Below are 19,373 nucleotides of genomic sequence, written 5' to 3'. Positions count from 1 at the left end.
CATAAAATAGATAATTAAATTTTAAAAATTATATCATACACTTAAAATTAACTTTAATTTATAAAATACTAATTTCTCATCATTAAATAAAAGATAAAATTTTACTGAATATTAAATAAATGATGAAATTTTGTTAAATATTTTTAAAAAAGTATAACAATATAAATAATTAGAGTTTTAACATAATTTAAATATGATAATATTCTTAATTAATTAAAAAAAACTGCTACAACTAATGAAGAAGTAACCTAAAAATATGTCTTGAATGTGTATTTCACTTTTTTATTTTCATTTTCCTTTTGTCATGTATTTTTTTAATCATCATAAACATTTTTTAAAAAAATAAAAAATTCACAAAATTATTAAAAAAACACTTCTTCAATCACTAGATAAAAAAAAAATTAAAAAAAAAAATTTGGGCAAACGTCCCTTGGACGTTACCCACTGCTAGTGTATATATATATATATATATATGAGTGTCCTAATCATACAAGCATTTTCCTAACTTCAAATCAAACTTCTCGAAAATATATTTTCAAAATTTCTTCATTCGCGGTGCGTTGCAGAAGTCGCAAGACTCGCAACCCCGAGTCGCAGCTGCCCTCGAAGACGCCATGTCTAGTCTCACATCCCAAAGAATTACGTGAGTCCAGTGTTCATGCCGCTGCACGACAATCCCTGTTCTTTACAACCTCGGCGGGTGTGGGGGTGTGGGTGCCAAGTGAACCCCACCCTGACACTTCAAATAGCTCCAAGAGTCGGTATCTATTCACTCTCTCTCTGTCTCTCTCCAATGAATTTGAAGTACGTCTGCGGTGTCCTATTTCCAGTTCACAAACTCCTTCCTGAAATTACTATATAATGCTGTTTATTTTGGGAGCACAAAATGCGCATTTCGTTTCTTTCTTTCCCTATTCTTCCCCGAAGGGTATACTTTTCTTTTTTTTGGGGTTCTCTTGAAAATGTTGTACTTGTTTTGAGAGAATCTTTTAAAATTAGTAAGTGTTGGTCCCTTCAGTTTTCCTCTATTTTTCTTAAAAGTTCCAAACAAATGCTTTTCTACTTGTTTCTTAGTGAGTTGGGTTTCTTTTTTCGTTTTAGGGTATTTTTTTAGATTCTCAGGGTTGGGATGAAACTTTGAGAATTTAGTTTGCTAGGATTATTGTTAACTGGTATCTCTTTGTGTATATAACATTTTGATTGTGAGTGTATGTGGGCTTGTTTGTTTAACTTAGTGTGTAATTGAAAGAGAATCCAAATCAGAGAGTTGTGTAGTCACTGGAAGGTACAAGGAAAGTAAGTATTACTTTTTGCGGCTTCTGTTGAAGTACTTGTTGTTAATTATAACTGTGAAATTAATATTCTATTTAATATGAAGGATTTCTAAGGAAGGTGCTTATTGTTGTTTGTTGGTTTGATACGATTCATGTGAACCGTTTGTTTAGCCATATTCTAGATAGGAAAAGAAAAGTAAAATCAACAATTTGGAATCATGTTGTCTTTTTGGTTCTTTAAACTGTTGCATATTTGTTCTTTTAGAGTTTCACTAATGGATTCCAAATTTCCAATTTCGTATATTCTGATCATTTGGTACCTAAGTGAAAAAAGGTATGCAATGGGTGATGGGAATTCCATGGCAATGGTCAAAATGTTACTTTTAACGGTAATAGGCTTATGAAGCTTCCCACTGTCCTTTCGGGATGATTGGGAAGAGTGTGAGGGGATCGTATCCCCTCATTAGCTGGGGCTGTGTATGCCCTTAAAAAAGTTGCCTAAAAAACTGTTAGTAAATGCTGAACGCTGATCTCAATACTCTATAAATTATAATTTTTTTAAACTTAAATATATTTTTCCTAGGGCTTTTGGCATCTGGTGGTTGAATCCAGCTTTAAAAATGTTATCTGCACTATAAACTGTGGGATACGATCTAGCATGAAATGTGCTGCTTACTGCATACTGTGATAAGATGGGGGCAACTTATAATATGGTTATGTGGATTGCTTAGTTAGACTAATGATGTAATAGAGTAGTTAATTCGGTTCTTTTATTAGGACGAATTTGTTACATAGAATATTACCTTTTAAAGGCATTTTTCTAACTGTTTTGGATTTATGTTGCTGTGAGTAAACCAGGTAAAGAATTACCAAAAAAACAAAAAAAAGGAAAAAGAAAAGAATTGTGGGTATCACTCAACTGTAGTTTCTTTCTTAGTTTTAGTTTTGTCCCTCATTGCATGAAATTTTTCAATCTTTTTTATTTCAATATATCTTGTATGAATTATTTTAATATTTTTTTTCAATATGTCATTAGTATTATTGCATAATATTTTAAAATATGGGAAAAATTAAGGAATGCTAGGTTTATTTTTTTTTATGACATGGAACCTCCCCAAGGCAGGGTTCACCTACATACCTACTTATGGGCAGTAAATCCTGGATATGCTACCCAACATACCAGACCCATGTATTAGGTAATCATAGGAATTCCTATTTTGGAACTGAACTCATGATATCTGAGTTTACAGCTCATCTCAAGCCCGTTCTTTGACCACTAGGCTGCACCCTAACGAGTTCCTAGGTTTTCATAACATAGAGTATCATTTTCGTATTTACTATTTGTTTTGTTAGTTTATTGTGAAAAACTGGTACAGAGATGATTTTGAAGAAGTAAAACCAATTATATGTGTTGACATGACCCAAGGGAATATTATTTTTGGTGTCAATATAACATCTATAGAGGTAAAATACACTTGTCGAGTATCCTGACTAGTGTTAGAACTGATGTTTCTATGTCAATATATATATATAATATAGCGTATATATAACTGGTGTTTCTATGCTCTGCTACAGCATTTAATTTACTTGAAATATTTGCTGGACTTGTTCATTTCCTTTCAGACTCTTTTACCCCCACACTCATATATTCTAAAATGTAGGGGTATTCAGCCTTTGTGAGTCGCTAAAATAAATAGCTGCTGAGTGATTATTAATGGCGCCGAATCCTAGAGTTGCAGCAGCCTTCCGTGCAATGAAGGATATTGGAATTAAAGAAGATAAAGTGAAACCAGTGTTAATTAAACTTCTAAAATTATATGAAAAAAACTGGGAACTTATTGAAGAAGAGAATTACAGAGCTCTTGCAGATGCCATATTTGAGGTGGAGGATACTAAGGTACAATTTCAGCCTTTGTCACTTAGAATTTAGTTAGATCTGTTTTACCCTTCCCTTGGTTTTTATCTCACACCAATGTTTTTCTAATATGAATTCTACTTATCTATTACTTATAAATACTGAATCCTATCTATCAGGTTGTGGATCAAAAGAAGAAATGCAACAATACTGATGTATGTCGGTCATTTCTCTTCCTGGCACTAGTGTTGGTTATTTTTTTTGTCTTCTTGTTTTTGTATCCATCTTGACTTGCCTTTCTAACTGGCAGGAGGAGGATTTGGAGGAAGAAGCTCAGACGCATGATGAGCCTGAACGCCCCCTAAAGAGGTTGCACTTGAGAAGTCAAGGTGGTCAGGTTTCACCGTTGGTCAACTCTTGCAGCCACAATTTGGATGGAAGTTCGTCTGAAAGGCCTAAAATGGAGGAGGATGAACTGCCCAAGTCTCATTTCCAACAGCGGCCTCAGGAAATAATGGAGACACCTCAGTCCATCCAGCAAACCATCTCACCTCAGCTTAGTATTGTTAATAAGGGCAAGAAACCTCTCTTACCTCGTATTGATTCCCTTGAGAAAAGATCCATGTCAGATAGAGAATCTCATGTTGTGCACATTAAAGAGCCAATGGTTGAGTCAGACATTGCTCTTTTGCCCAAGCAGAAGATTCCTAATACTCGCGTTTTGATCAAGCCAAAGGATGAGCCATTTGATGACATGTTTAACAGTGATGTACCAGACCACGAGGTGCCTATTGCAGTGATCCATCCAGGTGCATTTCATCCCTTTGGAGCGATGTCTCTGTATTAACATAGCTCCCATATCTAGATACTTTTAGTGTTTATAATATTTTAAACTTGAATGTCTCCATTATCTACGTTATGCTTTATTTAACTGTCTAACCTTAATTCCTGAGTGATAAATGTAGACGACTGTGAAGGATAAAAATAAAAGGCTTGGTGCTGTTCAATAAGCTTCGTTTAATATAAAAACTGCAATTGATTCTCTTCTACAATCTTGGTTTTGCTTACAGATCCCTGTAAGGTAGATTCTTCAGTTGGGCATGTTTCAGTTAAAAAACAAGATGGTCCAGAAATTCCAGCTTCCCAATGTCTTGGTGAAGGAAATAGAGGTGATGGTACTCTAGCTCCATCAAGCGAGAGGGAAACCAACCATACACTTGCAACCATCCCAGAGGAACCTCCTCCCATTGTTGAGATTGCCTCCTTGCCCTTGGGAGAGGTAAAGATTTCTCTGAGTTACACTTCCACTCTTGCAAGACTAGATTCCATATGCCTAGTCGTGATGAGGTTATAAATATGATAGGATAAATATATGTGAGAATATAAAATCATTGACCCAAATTTATCTTTCTTGAAACTGCTGAAAGATATTTGTGAGGGCGTCTTGGAACTGGGAACTTATGCCTCTTATGAATCGCAGGAAGGATCAATAAAGAGAATTCCAACTCCTGATGTATTGGGGAGATCTTCCCCAAAGGATGCTTTGGATATGGAAGACAAAGAAGAAAATTTGAGCTTGTCACCCCATTCTTCTAATGGATCAGTCCATATTCAATGCTCTCCTGCAGTGGCTGAGCATTTTTCAAGACTTCCGCAGGCTTTGAATGGTCTTGATGGTCACATACATGCCGGTAAGAAAATCACTAAAAGTAGCTGTGCTGGAAGTGAGCCTGAAAAGGAACTGGAAGATCCTGAATCAAGGAATTCATGTAGTTTGGTGGTTGTCCCGCAATATCAGATAAGTCCTAGTGATTCAATGTCTATCCATGATGTTAACGATGTCTCAAAAGGAGAAGAAAAGGTCAGAATTCCATGGGTCAATGCAATCAACATTGAACGTCTACCACCCTTTAAGTACATACCTCAAAACCTTGTTTTCCAAAATGCTTATGTTAACTTGACCCTTTCTCGGATTGGAGATGAGGACTGCTGTTTGGCTTGTTTGGGTGATTGCCTATCCTCATCTACACCTTGTCATTGTGCAAATGAAACTGGACGCCAGTTTGCCTACACACAAGGAGGTCTTCTTAGGGAAAAGTTCTTGGAAGAGTGCATCTCTATGACTCATGACCCACAAAGACACGGGCATTTGTATTGTAGAGAATGTCCGCTTGAAAGATTGAGGAATGGGGACTGTTTAGAACCATGCAAAGGCCACTTAAGGAGGAAGTTTATCAAGGAATGCTGGAACAAGTGTGGCTGCAGTAAAAAATGTGGCAATCGAGTGGTACAGCGAGGCATAACTTGCAAGTTGCAGGTGGGGATCGTAACTTGGAAATTGGATTTATACAGTTGTTCTCCTATGCTTAGATAACAGTTACTTATAGAATTTACTCGTTGCAGATATTCATCTCTCATTATGCTGAACTTTTTTTATGCTTGAGATGCCGTGTAATTAGTTGAAATGCAGCCTTCATGTCTTTCGCTCTAAATCTCAGGTGTTTTGCACTTCTGAAGGAAAAGGGTGGGGTCTCCGAACCCTAGAGGAACTGCCAAGAGGTGCATTTGTGTGTGAGTATGCTGGAGAAATTCTAACCAACACTGAGTTGTATGATAGGAACTTGGAAAAAAGCAGAAGTGGCAAACCGGCATACTCAGTGCTACTTGATGCTGACTGGGGTTCAGGAGATCTAAATAATGAAGAAGCTCTCTGTTTGGACGCAACATTTTTTGGCAATGTTGCTAGGTTTATTAACCATAGGTACTTGTTTTTACCTCAACTTTCTGTTTCTTTGTTGAAAACTAAACTTTTGCAGATTAGTAAATATGCTCCGAGTATCATACTCATAAATTTGGTTTTTAACTCTTATATGCTCATCCTTCTGAAATATTAAGAAAGTGACATCAATTTCTGAAATGTAAGGTATTTAATTATTTACAATTAGAAATGATATAGCAGAGAATTGGGTAAAAACCCCTTCTCCCCCTCCCAAGAGCTTGAAGATGGGGACTTTGTTCCCAGACACCCGATGCCAATAAAAAAGGATGGGGGGAGGACCGTTAATGTTGAGAGTTTTTTTTTTTGCTTTGAAATTTAATTTTATGAACATTCTGATTACTATGCGGAAATATATCATTAGAACTTTTTGTTGATAAGATACAGCATATAAAGTGGTCAGCATATTTAACATATTGTAGCAAGCCATTAGAAGTCTTGCATGAAAGCAGGCTGTGCTGATGCACTGGAAGGTCAGAGAAGACCAAGTTATCTCCTGGAAGATTTAGTGTCTTAGAGATTCCGAGGATGTCATACCTGAGTGTCTGGGATGTGTTTTCTTATTTCATCAGGCTTGTGAGTTATCTCAGTAGAGATGGCTTGTGACTTATCTCGGTAGAGATGTGTTTACCAGGCAATAGAAATTCAATTTGCAAGTATGTGATCGTTTTGTTCCTTATTTCATCAGGTGTTTGGATGCAAACTTGGTAGAGATCCCTGTTAAAGTGGAGAGCCCTGATCATGCCTACTACCATGTATGGAGTCTTTGAAGCTTTTATTTGCATTTCCCCTGTAATGTCCTTGCTTAGTGTTAGCAAACTGAGTTGAGTCATTTTGTTTTCTTCGTATGTAGCTTGGCTTCTTCACTACAAGGGTAGTAGCTGCCATGGAAGAGCTCACTTGGGTGAGTAGGTTTTTAGTTATTAGAGCGCAGTTGATTGTTGTTCTCATATAGCATGATTTGGTTTTGGGTTTTATACTGCCGCCCTAATTTTTTTTTTGCAATTAAAAGGTTCTATTAATACTCCCTCCCTATACTATTGCCACCAATGAAGAATATGGGTGGAATTGTTTCTCTGTTTTAAGAGCACTTCAATGAATAATGAATAAAAACAAAATTCTGTTTCATGAATTAAACACATCAGTTTAAGGCTTTTCTTTTTTCTTCTTCCTGCTGGGGTTTAGATTGGAAAGCAACTTAACAAGGTACTCAAGCTGTTGCCTATATATGTTTTTGGTATATGTGCTTGCATGCTTGCGTTCGTACATTGAGTCAACTAACACGGTCCTATATTTCTCTTAGGATGTATAAATTCAGTTGTATCATGCTATCTTATCATTTATTACTCAAAGTTCATATTAATAGTGAATCAACTTTGAACTTAGTTTATGTATGCAATGAATCTTAATTTGCCCTTTGTGAGCTGCTTTACATGACATGGCTGCAGGATTATGGCATCGACTTTGAAGACCATGATCAGCCTGTGAGGACATTCTGGTGCCGATGCAGTAGCAAGTTCTGCAGGAACATGAAGCGTTCAAATGGTAAGAACATTTTCTGTGTGCATGGCGTGTGTACGCATGGGAGTGTACGTGAGCATGGGCATGCATGCACGTGCTTTGGCTACGCCTTTCATGTTTTTAATAAAATATTGGAAAATGATACTCTCACTGCTCGTTCTTACCGCTGAAATTTTTTATTTTTTATTTTTACTTAGTGATTAAGAAAGTATTTTTTAATAATATGGTGATTTTTTTAAATTTTTTTAACAAATATTTAAGTGTTAAAAAATATTTAAGTGTTTGTTCTTTTTCCCCTTTTGCTCTTAATACACTGTAGATTCGTCATCCACTTACTTTGTCTGTTGGTGTTCATGCGGAAATGTAAATTTATGGTTGCCTGGTTTGCAACAGGTTTTGTTTGGAGAATCGGTGTTTGGTGTCATGACATCTACTGGTTAATTTAAGAGATGTAAATTTAGTTCTTACGCAGTACTTGATTCATGAAATTTGAAGCCAGGAATATCAGATAAAGTTAGGCTTAAATTCCAATAGCAAAGCTTGCAATATCAAACGTGGGCCAATATTTGATTCAATTCTTTGTAGTCCTCGTTACTGCCTGCTAGTGCTGCTAATGACGGTGGTTTTGTTTTCATGGCACAGGATCTAGATCTGCATCAACTGCAAGATGAACAACAATGGGGATTGATTTACTGGCCTTCCCCACAGCGAAGAAATATGGATGAAGCAGATTGTAGATTGTACCGGACTAGAGTTGCTCAAACTCTACTGCCTAGTGTAAAGTGGCAGATAGATTTTTCAGATGCTTTTGAACAAGATTTTGGTAGATTCACCCTAGGTGGTTCAAAGTCATCGGTCCTCTTGACAAAAGATCTTGCCACTAACTGTGGGCTATCGGACGGTCTTGACAATAGGAATATGGTTCTGTTTAGCTGTTGCTTTAGAAAGGGTGCAACTGTTTGTTAAATTGGTTCCACGACCAATGGGATGTATAATGCATGTAATGGGAAATTTGCTGGGAAAAATAGCAGGTTTAACAACCTTGCTATATGGTGACTGATCCAATTGTTTACAAGATTTCCGGTTGCTTAAGGGCGGTTTGTTTTCTGTCAAGCCTGAAAAGTTGCTTCAAACCTTTTCTGCTTTCCCTTTGGATGTTCTTAAGATTCCTCTCTCTTTGGTTAGACTCAAAAGACCATTTCTTGCCAAGTGGATGTTACCTCCAGTTGGTAGACTCGAATTAAATGTTGATGGAACTTCCATGCTTAATCCTTGAAATGCAGGATGTGGGGGAGTAATCCAAGCTTATGATGGCTGTTTCATTGCTGGTTTTTCACTCTTCTTTGGACATGGTGCTGATGTGTCTACTGAATTAGCTAAAGAGGGTTTGTTCATAAGTTATCAATTGCATATCTCGGATTTGGTAGTTGAAACTGATTCTTCTGATTCCCACAACCACAATTTAGACAACCCAAGTAATTCTTTATGCAGATTAGTCTTTTCTTTGATTGGTTGGTTATGTAATTGAGTGGTTTACAATGTCTTGCTTTTGTTGATCTGTTTCAGATGATCTTTCTGAGATTTGTATTGTTTATTATTTCAAACTACTAATTAATATACTCTTGAGCATTTATTAAAAATAAAAAAGTTGTACATATTGGTAGGCTCTCTACCATTTTTTTTTTTTTTTTTGAAGAGCTGGAAGCCACCCACATAACAGCTCCGTCCCAATTTTATTAATAAACCTTCGCTTGTGATCCCACCCAAAGGGTCTCTACCCTATGGTATGTAAAAAGTCTCTTAAAATGCCTATACACAACAAATGAACTCACTCTCACTTGAAGACTGAAACAAGCAAAAAGTAGCATACTGGAATCAACAAGAATGAGAATTGCTAGAAGGGAAAGGTAAACAAGAGCAAATCTAGCACTCCACCCCACACGGTTTAAGAATTGGCCCTGTTTGCTTAGGCAAGAAAGGATCGATTCGAACCCAAAGCATTGACAAAATTGATGCAAGAAGTATGGACCAAAGAATTATAATGGTAGGAGTCCTGTTTTGCTTGCCCAATAAACCTTTGAGGAAAGGATAGAGATGAGCAATGACCCAGAAGGCGAAAAGCAACTTCCCAAATAACAAACCCCATGAACCAGAGCCGTTATTAATAGAATCGGAAACCCCGGCCACAACTCCTACTATGTTCATGATTATGAGAGTGGTTGGAGGGATGAGAAGGTTGGTCCACTTGAAGAGGTAAAGCTCCCCTACCTCAGCATCATCACCAGCTTTTGATGTCACTGTGAAGTTGGTGCTCACTCCAGTAATCACTTTGAGGAGGCCTTGAAAAACAGCAAAAAAATGTGCAGAAACGCCCCCAATCACCCAGAATTGCTCACTACGCCACCAGTCCTCAATGCCAACACCACTCCATCTGATCTCAAGCACGCTTGTTACTATGATGGAGAGGAGAAGAGCCATGAACCATCCACCAGGAATGTTTGTCAGCTGCAGAAAAGACAAAAATATTTTATTATAACAAGCAACTTTTTAGCTGTTCTCATTATTAATATGTCATTGCTGAAAAAAATTTAGTGCAACTTACTGTGGGGATGATGAACTTTCCACTCAGAAGACAGATGGCCGGAACGGCACAGTATGCTAGTAGAGGGATGGAAGTGAAAGGGTAAACAATAGCGTTAATGTAAGCCAATCTTTCCAGCCATTTCAGTTTTCCTCCATAAGCATACCAAAGTGGGCAGTGGCGACTGAAGAAAATTTCAACAGAGCCAACAGCCCATGTCAGAACTTGGTGTAAACGATCTGATAGATTAATTGGAGCCGATCCCTTGAAAGCTGCTCGCTCTGGCATGCAGTACACTGACTTCCATCCTCTGCAGTGCATCTTGAGGCCTGTCAAGATATCATCTGTAGAGGAACCATATATCCACCCAATCTGCAATGGGAATGAACTAGTCAAATTAAATGGCGATACAACTCTTTTGTATGGCACCCAAAACCATATCAGAATCTGTTGAATTGAAGGTAAAGTATAATCTTGAAACTCTATGAAAAATATTGCCAAAAGAGTGGAGCTAGGAGCCAATGATCACCTCTTTTCCCCATTCAGTTTTCTGGTCATAGCCGCAACTGATTACATGAATGGCCTCTTTGATAAGTAAAGTTTGATCAGTCCCTTCAGGAAGGCCACCATCTTCCATAAGAGTGGAAGCAATAAAAACTGGAGATTGTCCGAGCCGTTTCTCGAAATTCTTCTGTGACATGAGTGATGATTTCTCAAATTCATCATAACCTTCGAGCCCTTCTTCTATATCTTCAAGATCAAACGTAGGTCCAGACCCTTTCTTCAAGCAGCTCTTCCCCATCATTTTTTTCTTCTTGTTATAGAGTCCCCAAAGCAGGCTTTTTCCAGTACTTTTCTTCTTTGTCTTTGACTTCCTCGAACCCCCACAACAGCAGCAGCACCATGAAGTCCAGCAATCACATGTCATCTTTGGCCGCTTCTCAGACGCCGGTGGATCATAGCCGTACAATGCCTGCCTGTTGAATACACATCCAGTGCCAACGTAAATCGGGCCTTGGATGCCATCCAGGCCTTTCATGCTGATCTGTAACAGAAAGAACATTTTTTATGCTGAATAGTCATTGTCATCCGTTTGAGATGGCTAATTATTACATAATGATCAACTTGCATGACTTACATCGTAGAGCACAACGTTGCGATTGGCATATCTATCATGACTATCGATGCCATCGAATCTTTGAGGAAATTGGACAAAGCAGAGTTTCTTTCCCACCTGGGGGTCCATCAGAAAGCACATGGCTTCCCGTACAGCCTTGCTATTGTTGATGTAGTGGTGACAATTCAGATTCAGCATGAAAGGTGCATTGCTAAGTACAGCAGAAACTCGTACCTATTGATCACACACACAATCCCAAGTTTTAAGATTTGCAGATATCGCAATTTGCAGTACTCGAGAGTTATATTGTTTGAATAACTAGCTAGCTAGCTAACAACCCACCAGGGCGTTCATGGCACCAGGTTTCTTGTGGTGTGGATATCCAGGTCGTTTCTCACGTGAAACATAAACTAGCCGTGGCAACTCCTTACCTTCTAGATCCAGTGCACCTTCCCTCCCAAGATATACCTGCAATACATGTAGGGTTTCCCAAAAAACAAATGTGTGGTCCTCTTGAGATTTTAATTTAATATATGGCAGTAGATTATCTCTATTTAAATAGAATAGTTTTGGTTTGTTGTAAAGAAAAGGTGAAAATTGGTGGATTAAAAATCGAGTTGGAAAAGTCATCAGGGAATAAGGGATGATCTTGCTAAACCTGAATCATGCCTGGATGATCACCGGTGTCGTTTCCAGGCCACGGGGCACCGTCTTGCATCACCCATCCTTCTTCTGGTTTCTTCTGAGACTTTGCCACCAATGCATTAATCCTTACTTTGAACTCTTCATACTCTCTCTGCAATACATGAATACAATACATGAGTCACTCAGTTCAGCCCTTAGGTTGCTGGGGAAACACTGTTGCACGAATGCTAAACAAAGAAATTTTATTATCATTGATTTGTTTGCTTACTTTCATGGACCTACGCTCTTTTACAAAGCTGGGCAGCACCTTGTCTTTTAAGTAATCAATCTTCTCAGAGAAGTAGATCTCTGGTGCCCTTGGCTCAATGTTATATTTCTTGCAAAATGGCACCCATCTTCTTGCAAACTCGGCAGTTTCTGCCATCGTATCAAAACTGAGCATCGATGCACCCTCATCCGACACATAACAGCTCACCTTATCAACAGGGTAATCAATAGACAGGATCGAAAGAACAGTGTTCGCTGTTACGATTGGTGGTTCCTTGACAGGGTCAACAGTAGTCACAAAGACATCAACTGGGGCCAAACGGTTTGGTTCTCCCTCTCGCTCAAACCTCAGGGACAAGCGGTCCAAGTAAGTTTCTCGGATGATGGGGCTCCATTTAGGGAATTGGTCAATTATCCAAGAGAGGGAAAACCATATCTCGCATATTACAGAGATAAGCCACAATGGATAAGCATCATGTGCTGGATTTGAAACTCGGAAGCGGAGGAAGAAAGCAAGAATGATGAGCCTGAGAACAATGACTGAGCGATATGGATTTATTTTGCTTGAGGAGATTGGTATTTTTCGCCACATCGGTTGCCTGGCTTCAGCCAAACTGCAAAAGGAAGGTGCATGCATGTTGTTGTTGGTATAATATAGACCGAGAAATACTAAAATCTCAGTACTTTCATGGATCTATAAAACATTAAAATTGATATATATGCATGGGTTTGTAGATTTGATCACAAATGGTGTTGTTCTTTATCTCAAGGATATGATCATATATTGTAGCATTAAATAAGGCCAATAAGGAATAAATTAAGTTACAGATAAAACACTTACAGGAATTCATCGTCATCTCCCCGATCTTTATTTCCATTATCTTTGCCAAGGAAACCTCTCTTTTCTTGCTTGACCTTCCATTTCTCTACTCTCTCTTTCCATTCTCCATTACTGTACACCTCTTTCTCTCCTTCAAATTCCTTACCAGCAACTGCATGTGCCCCATTCCACCACCATTCGGAAGTAAATAGATCAATAAATAAAAGAAGAAACAACATAACCCCTTGCAGAAAAAGGTGCACGTAAACATTTTTAAAGTTCTCAGCTTACCATTTCCTTCAACAGAACCATTATAAGGATGCTGTTGGTGGGAATTGTAGTCCCCATTTTCCTGCAAAACTCACCAATATCTCATAGTCATGTCTGTTTGAATTCCATACAATTAATTCTAAATATATGCCCATATATATATATATATTGATGACATATATATATTTATTTATATATCTTTTAAAATTTCCTCTCAAAAATGCTCTACTTCAAGATAAGAAAAAACCTCGGCGGTTAAATATTTACAAAAGCTTACCTAGCTAATTTATTAGCAAATATGAGTCTTTTTCTTTCGTTTGAGGTGCATACAGTCGTAAAGTATATGAGTGACGTTCAATAGTTTTGAAAAAGAGTGAGATCTATTATTATAAAATTAATTATTTTTAAATAGATTTTATATTTATTTACTTTTTTAAAATAATTAAGCAGCATTTATATGTCACAACCAAGAATCGTTTCTCTTTTTAAATAGTAGAAGGGAACAATAACGTTTGGCGCCCCAGTTTTCATTCTGCAGCATGACAAATAGCTAGAGAGATGATCATGCATGCACGTACGTTGGCGTACGTAAGCTTTATTTGAAAGCGATGGCTATGAATCTGATTTATTACACCACATGAAGTACTTTATATCATAGTAACTTAATTAATGAAATTACCAAATGGTTAGTGACATGTTGCATATCGGAGTCATCATGATGACCATTCTTAATCTGAAGATCATCGTCAGAATCGTCCGCATCGCTGTTTTCCTCGTCTCCAGCAACCCTAGGACATCCTGGGAGAGACAAATGTCGGATCAATGGTATATATATATGGACTGAGTCCCATTTACATATAAAAACTTGATGTTATACAGCTCATGAATTAATGAGAGTGAAAGAGAGAACTTGATGATCTAACCCTTATGACGCTTATAGCGGGTGTTGCACTGAGGACAGCTCTGGTTCCCATCACTCCTTTCATAGTCATAACAAGGCCGACAAACTGGGAACCCGCATTTATGACACGCCACAAACAAAATACCGTCTTCTTTGTATCCAATCTCATCGCTACAAACCCTACAAAGTTTTGACACAGGCTGACGGCCGCGGGTTGGAGACCGGTACTGCTGCATGCCATGCATATATAACATATATATAAATATATATTTGTGAGAAAATTGTAGGAATAAATTATATATTCGTTGTTTCTAAACAGCTTAAAGTTTCAGATCAATTAATGGTTTTTGTTTTTGCAAAAAAACAGCCTAAGAGATCATATGGAAGAGGAAATTAACTATCTACCTCGTCATCAGCCATCGCCATGGCGAGCCAAAAAGAAAATATGAGAGAAAAATATGTTCAAGGATTGAGAGCTGGTGAGAGTAGATAAGGGATCAAGGGAGATATATATAGGGAAGAGGTGGGGGGGAGAGTAAAATATGAGGTGCATGCATGCAACTATGCAACTGTGAGTTCAAGCGTCTATACCATGAACTGTGAGTTGGGAAGTCATATGTTTGAGTATAGGAGACGATGGGGGAAGGCTGTATCTCCATAGCAGAGATTATAGCCATTTTAGATGGGCTGTAACTTTGTAGGAAGCTACACTGATGGAGGTGGATCGAGCTTGAATCATCAGATTCTCCAAGTTGTGATATAACTTGGCTGCTAGATATGCATATTTGCCCTGGACTGTGAAGGAAGTGTGTTTGGTGCAGTGTCAAGCTATCATGGTACTAATATTATTGCTCAGATTCGGAAAAGTTAGTAAATCATGAGGGAGGGTTGCAGATTTATTGGGCAAATCAGGTGAAAATAATGGCTTCACTCGGGGAATATTTTGGTTGGCTTGATGTTCCGAGAGAGGTGAGAGGTTTTTGGGTGGTTGGTTGATAGATGATGGAATGGGTTTATCCTAATTAAATAGTATATGATTTTTGCATCAATGTACGATCGATGTGGAGAGGCTGTTCATTTATCTTTTTATGTACTGATCATGATCAGTTTATTTATTTATTTTTTAAATGTGAGGGCGGGTGTTCATCTATCGGTATCCATATCATGGACGTTTAACTTCTTTAGCTAGTAGTACTGCTGCCTGTAAAAACCAACACTATTCCATGCAAGTACCATGTAATTAATATTAGCTGCATGCATGGTAAAAAGAAAAGGCAAGTATTAAACTTAATACAAATTTTATTATAAAAATCTTATAAATTTAATATAAGTGGTACTGACACGTTAATTACCATAATGATTTGACTAATTTTTTATTTTATTTTTAATTTATGACATGATTTATATTGTATGTAAAAGCTTAATTTTCAATAAAACTTTCATATATAATAAAGACAGGTACAATCTTAGAGTGTAAAAGTTAAATACACTCATTTTAAAAAATTAGTAGAATCTAATTATAAAAAAGAGTTGATTTTTTCATATGAATCTCAAATTTTTCTTACTTTTTTCAAATAAAATGTGCAAACCTTACCTAATACAGGGCTATATAAATAATTTCCAAACTTGTAATACGTATTTCTAACATTACAACTCATGTTATCTATAATATGCAAATGCAAGAGCTAGCATGCTTGTATATATCTATCGCAACTTCCTAATTATTCTGCAGTTGTCTGATCTTTTATTCTACTTTCGAGTAATCTTGTAAATAAATCTTCGATCTCTCCGATGTCATTAAACAAAAAAAAAAAAGATAAGGCTTTGGTCTCTATGTCATGTCAATTATAACTCTTAAAGCTTGAAATTGTTTGGTTTTCTGCAAATGTCCCGTTAAGAACTTAGATTGAATTGAGATTATTAAATTCATTTCAATTTAAAATTTTTTTACATATAAGACCTATAATATTTTTCAACTCAACATTTCTACATACACGAGACTCACAATCTTTTCTAATTTTTCATAAATATATCTAAATTATCTTAATATTCAAATATATCTAAACTCATTTTAAGTATGTTTTACAAAACTCATTATTATCTCTACTCACTATTATTCATAAAGAACTCAATTCATCTCAAATCCATTCAAACTCCAAACGTGACAATAATCCTCTCAAATTTATTTGAAATTCATACTATCTATTTAATTTAAAAGAAAATAAGATATTAGAATCATTCACCTTTTAGCAATATAAATCACTTTTTAATTAATAACAATCGAATTATTTAACACTCACGTACGTACGAGATTTCGAGACTCTCTCCTCTATGTCGCTCTTTCTTCCTCTCCTCAAGTCCTTCTCTCCGCCAGCTACCGCTCCAGGCATCTCTCTCTCTCTCGATTTCTCCCTCCATCTCACTCTCTTTCGCTTCCTCTCAAGTTAGTTCGCCCATCGCTGTCGCCCCTGTTTCTCTCGCGCCCACGCAAAGCTGACTTCAGCGCGCCGTTGATGCCTATATCGGTAAGCCTCTCTTCCTCTTTCTCTTCTCTCTTCCACTCTCCAGAATTCGCTCAACTTCTCTCATCCGATCTCTCACTTGCTCCCTTTCTCTGTCTAGCCGTTCCTTTTTCCTAGGAGTTTCTGGCTTATGAGTTCTGTGGTGGCTCTGTTTTGTATTGATTTCGGAATTTCGGATGAATGTTGCTTGAACTTGTTGAGTTGTGATGTGGCCTGGTAGTGTAATCGAGCGTTGGTTCTGATGAAGATTATTTGTTGGGTTATTGTATTTTTTCAGAATGAGTTTTGAAGATTATTTTTGAATCACAAGTTGATTTTCTTTGCATGAATTCGGTTGGAGTTCTCAATAGGATCTTATTTTTTTGGATTTTGCTCGTAGATTTTGAAATCTTTTCGATTTTGAGATTTTCACGTCTACTCAATTATTTTTTTAACTTATTAAAAAAAAAAGAGAAATGTTTTAACTGCTAAAAAAAATTCACAAAAATAAAGTTCACAAATCATATGACTTGATGTGATATTTAAATGATAAAAATATTTTTATTATAAAATAAATTTAAGGTATCATGAAATCAATCAATTTATAACAAAAATTTTGTGGTTACGACACTTCTCATGAATGACTGAAAATTGGATGGTTTGGGATATACACGGCCATAAATAAAGGAATTTTTTTTTTGTTATTTTCCAAAATATTTTCTTGAACGAATTATTCATGTAGTACGATTTTCCTTGTATGAATATGCTTATATTTACTTTTATGATGAAAATTAATATATATTATATGTATAATTACTATATTATGTTTTTAGTGTGGTGGATTTAATTTATTTTTTCATGTAATTGGGTTTTTTCTTATTTTCTTATGAGGATTATTTATTGAAGTTTTCTTTATTTTATGAGAAGGGTTATTTATTGATTAAAACTTATATATTTATGCTCACACGTATAACATATAATATGTATAATAACATTAATTGGATATTCATGTCGTTAGATTTTCCTATAAGTGCGAGTCTATATATATATATATTAATATCTATATATATATATATATATAAAGTGACTATCTAACAGAAAATCTTGTTTTAATGGTTTTTTATTATTTTTTTGTTAAAGTTAACGTTGTTCGTCTATATAAGGTATATTATCAAAGTGCAGTAATTAATTATACAGGTCAAGAAAAGTGGGCTGCAAAGATAATCATTATGACTAGGATTAGGAATCCGAGTTTAATTTTTGTGCCTCAAAAAGATCAAACTACAACTCATTATGATTATGTACATGTATGTATATATATGATCATGAGGAATTTTGTGTCCAATTAAGTTCTATCTATCTATCCTAGAAAAAACGTACGTAGGTTCGCAAGAACTATTTGATGTACCTGTCAGTGATTGTAATTAAAGCTCCAATTGAACTTCTTTAAAACTATCCAATGTACATGTCAGAATTATTTCCTACAAGTTCACAGAATATACCCTCCCAAACTTAAAATTACTTGTTAGTGATTGTAATTAAAGCTCTAATTGGACTTTTTTAAAGTGTTACACGAAATGTAACACTGGTATCATAACTTGTAATTATTTATAAATTACATAAATATTATATCGTTATTTAATTAACTGAAAATATTACGTCTTTATTAATAAAAAATTAGTTCTTAACAAAAAAAAATTTAAATATAAACTAAGTAAACGTGCATTGCACGTTGCTTTCATTTAGTGTGTGTATATATATATCTATCTCTATTATATAAGAGCCTATCAAACGGTTGTAAACGGAAATTCTTGTTTTCCGTTAAAGTCTTCGTTAAGTCCACGTTAAAGCAGCAACCCAAGTTCATTTTGGTTCCAGTCGAAAATCGGCTCTCTCAAACCAGACCAGCTCTCTCTCTAGAACCTTGCTACGAAACTCGCTCCTCCGAATCCAGCTGGGGGGAAGGGGAGCTTCGGCTCCTTCTTCCTCTTCCTCTCCTCCCTCTCCTCGTCGCCTTCGTCTCTGCTGGTTTGGTTTTTTTTTTTTTTTGGCCGAATAAAGGGGTAGCTGTTTCGAGCTTCTCCGGCGACCATCGTCAGACACACGCACCACCGGGAGAAGCCTCACTCGCCGATCTTGCGGTCGACCAGACTGGGAGCCAATCGGAGCGGTGCGTTGCGCTAACGCGCTGTTTAAAGGAAACGCGTGGGGTTCTCAAACCACGGCGATTCATCTTCCGTCGACACCATGCGCGGCAGCTCAGGGCCCAGCGACTCCGGCAACGCCTTGACCGACCGAACGGCTCCTGTCCAGTGTGGCGCGTGTCATGCACGTGCCACCGTCAATTTCCATTTCTTTTCCGATTCTGTTTGGTGCTGTTTGTCTGTTTCTGATACTGTGTTTATTTGTTTGTTTGGTTTTTGTAGTTTTGTTTTCGTTTGATGTGAACTTGATGCGAACTTGATGCCTTTCCAAGTGAACTTGATGCGAACTTGATGCCTTTCCAATTTCTTGGGTTGAGGTTTCATTTATAGTTTGTTTGCACAAAAATTGGGATATGTTAGTTGGATATTTTTGTTTGCATATCATGTTTCTCTTGCAAAGCGTGAATTTTATTGTATGAGAATTGGTCTGATTGATCATTCCCTTAGCACAAATTAGTGAGTTTGTGTAGTGGTTGTATACTTTATTTGCGTAACAGATTTATTGATTTGTAGATGGGCTCCACAGAGTGTCAAGTTCACCAGCCATTAACGACCTTGATTCCAATTTTGTGTGTTTTTTCGGTTGCTATTTGTTGGTTTGCTCTTCCTGCTTTGGTTCTTTTTTTCTTTTTCTTTTTCTT

The 19,373-nt window shown here is 36.7% G+C and overlaps 2 protein-coding genes across 8 annotated transcripts; one reads left to right on the top strand and one right to left on the bottom strand.

Moving 5' to 3' along the window:
- The first annotated feature begins 519 nt into the window (after positions 1 to 519).
- On the top strand, positions 520 to 8,574 carry LOC108981217 (probable inactive histone-lysine N-methyltransferase SUVR2). Of its 6 annotated transcripts, none has more exons than XM_018952318.2 (11): positions 520 to 761; positions 2,946 to 3,171; positions 3,309 to 3,344; positions 3,440 to 3,938; positions 4,200 to 4,408; positions 4,610 to 5,446; positions 5,628 to 5,890; positions 6,594 to 6,660; positions 6,759 to 6,809; positions 7,354 to 7,450; positions 8,069 to 8,574. In XM_018952318.2, the coding sequence occupies exons 2-11, from the start codon at positions 2,989 to 2,991 to the stop codon at positions 8,095 to 8,097; spliced, it is 2,271 nt and encodes a 756-aa protein (XP_018807863.1). In that variant the 5' UTR covers positions 520 to 761; positions 2,946 to 2,988; the 3' UTR covers positions 8,098 to 8,574. The 6 variants fall into 6 exon arrangements, with proteins under 6 accessions (XP_018807863.1, XP_018807862.1, XP_035551208.1 ...); XM_018952317.2 differs by having other exon boundaries at positions 2,936 to 3,171; XM_035695315.1 differs by lacking the exon at positions 520 to 761 and adding an exon at positions 783 to 928 and having other exon boundaries at positions 2,936 to 3,171.
- Positions 8,575 to 9,107: 533 nt separating this feature from the next.
- LOC108981218 (cellulose synthase A catalytic subunit 4 [UDP-forming]-like) lies at positions 9,108 to 14,499 on the bottom strand. Of its 2 annotated transcripts, none has more exons than XM_018952321.2 (12): positions 14,433 to 14,499; positions 14,050 to 14,257; positions 13,806 to 13,924; positions 13,148 to 13,208; positions 12,878 to 13,028; positions 12,038 to 12,650; positions 11,783 to 11,920; positions 11,467 to 11,592; positions 11,146 to 11,358; positions 10,537 to 11,052; positions 10,029 to 10,379; positions 9,108 to 9,931 (listed from the first exon to the last, which is right to left on the bottom strand). In XM_018952321.2, exons 1-12 carry the CDS (start codon positions 14,451 to 14,453, stop codon positions 9,350 to 9,352), a joined length of 3,099 nt encoding a protein of 1,032 aa, XP_018807866.2. In that variant the 5' UTR covers positions 14,454 to 14,499; the 3' UTR covers positions 9,108 to 9,349. The 2 variants fall into 2 exon arrangements, with proteins under 2 accessions (XP_018807866.2, XP_018807867.2); XM_018952322.2 differs by having other exon boundaries at positions 14,050 to 14,254; positions 14,433 to 14,497.
- Positions 14,500 to 19,373: the final 4,874 nt, after the last annotated feature.

Source organism: Juglans regia, chromosome 10, assembly GCF_001411555.2.
Source record: "Juglans regia cultivar Chandler chromosome 10, Walnut 2.0, whole genome shotgun sequence".
Taxonomy (NCBI): Eukaryota; Viridiplantae; Streptophyta; class Magnoliopsida; order Fagales; family Juglandaceae; genus Juglans; species Juglans regia.
The sequence above is the reverse complement of the archived record's forward strand: the minus strand, read 5'-3'. Positions and strand labels throughout refer to the sequence as shown.

Bases quoted from the DNA above. Each gene is read 5' to 3' on its own strand.
- LOC108981217 (XM_018952318.2), top strand. From the start codon at position 2,989: ATGGCGCCGAATCCTAGAGTTGCAGCAGCCTTCCGTGCAATGAAGGAT. The intron at 4,409-4,609 runs GTAAAGATTTCT...TATGAATCGCAG, and splicing joins CCTCCTTGCCCTTGGGAGAG to GAAGGATCAATAAAGAGAAT. The intron at 5,891-6,593 runs GTACTTGTTTTT...TTATTTCATCAG, and splicing joins GCTAGGTTTATTAACCATAG to GTGTTTGGATGCAAACTTGG.
- LOC108981218 (XM_018952321.2), bottom strand. From the start codon at position 14,453: ATGGCGATGGCTGATGACGAG. The intron at 11,359-11,466 runs GTGGGTTGTTAG...TGTGATCAATAG, and splicing joins CTGGTGCCATGAACGCCCTG to GTACGAGTTTCTGCTGTACT. The intron at 9,932-10,028 runs GTAAGTTGCACT...TCTTTTCTGCAG, and splicing joins GAAAGTTCATCATCCCCACA to CTGACAAACATTCCTGGTGG.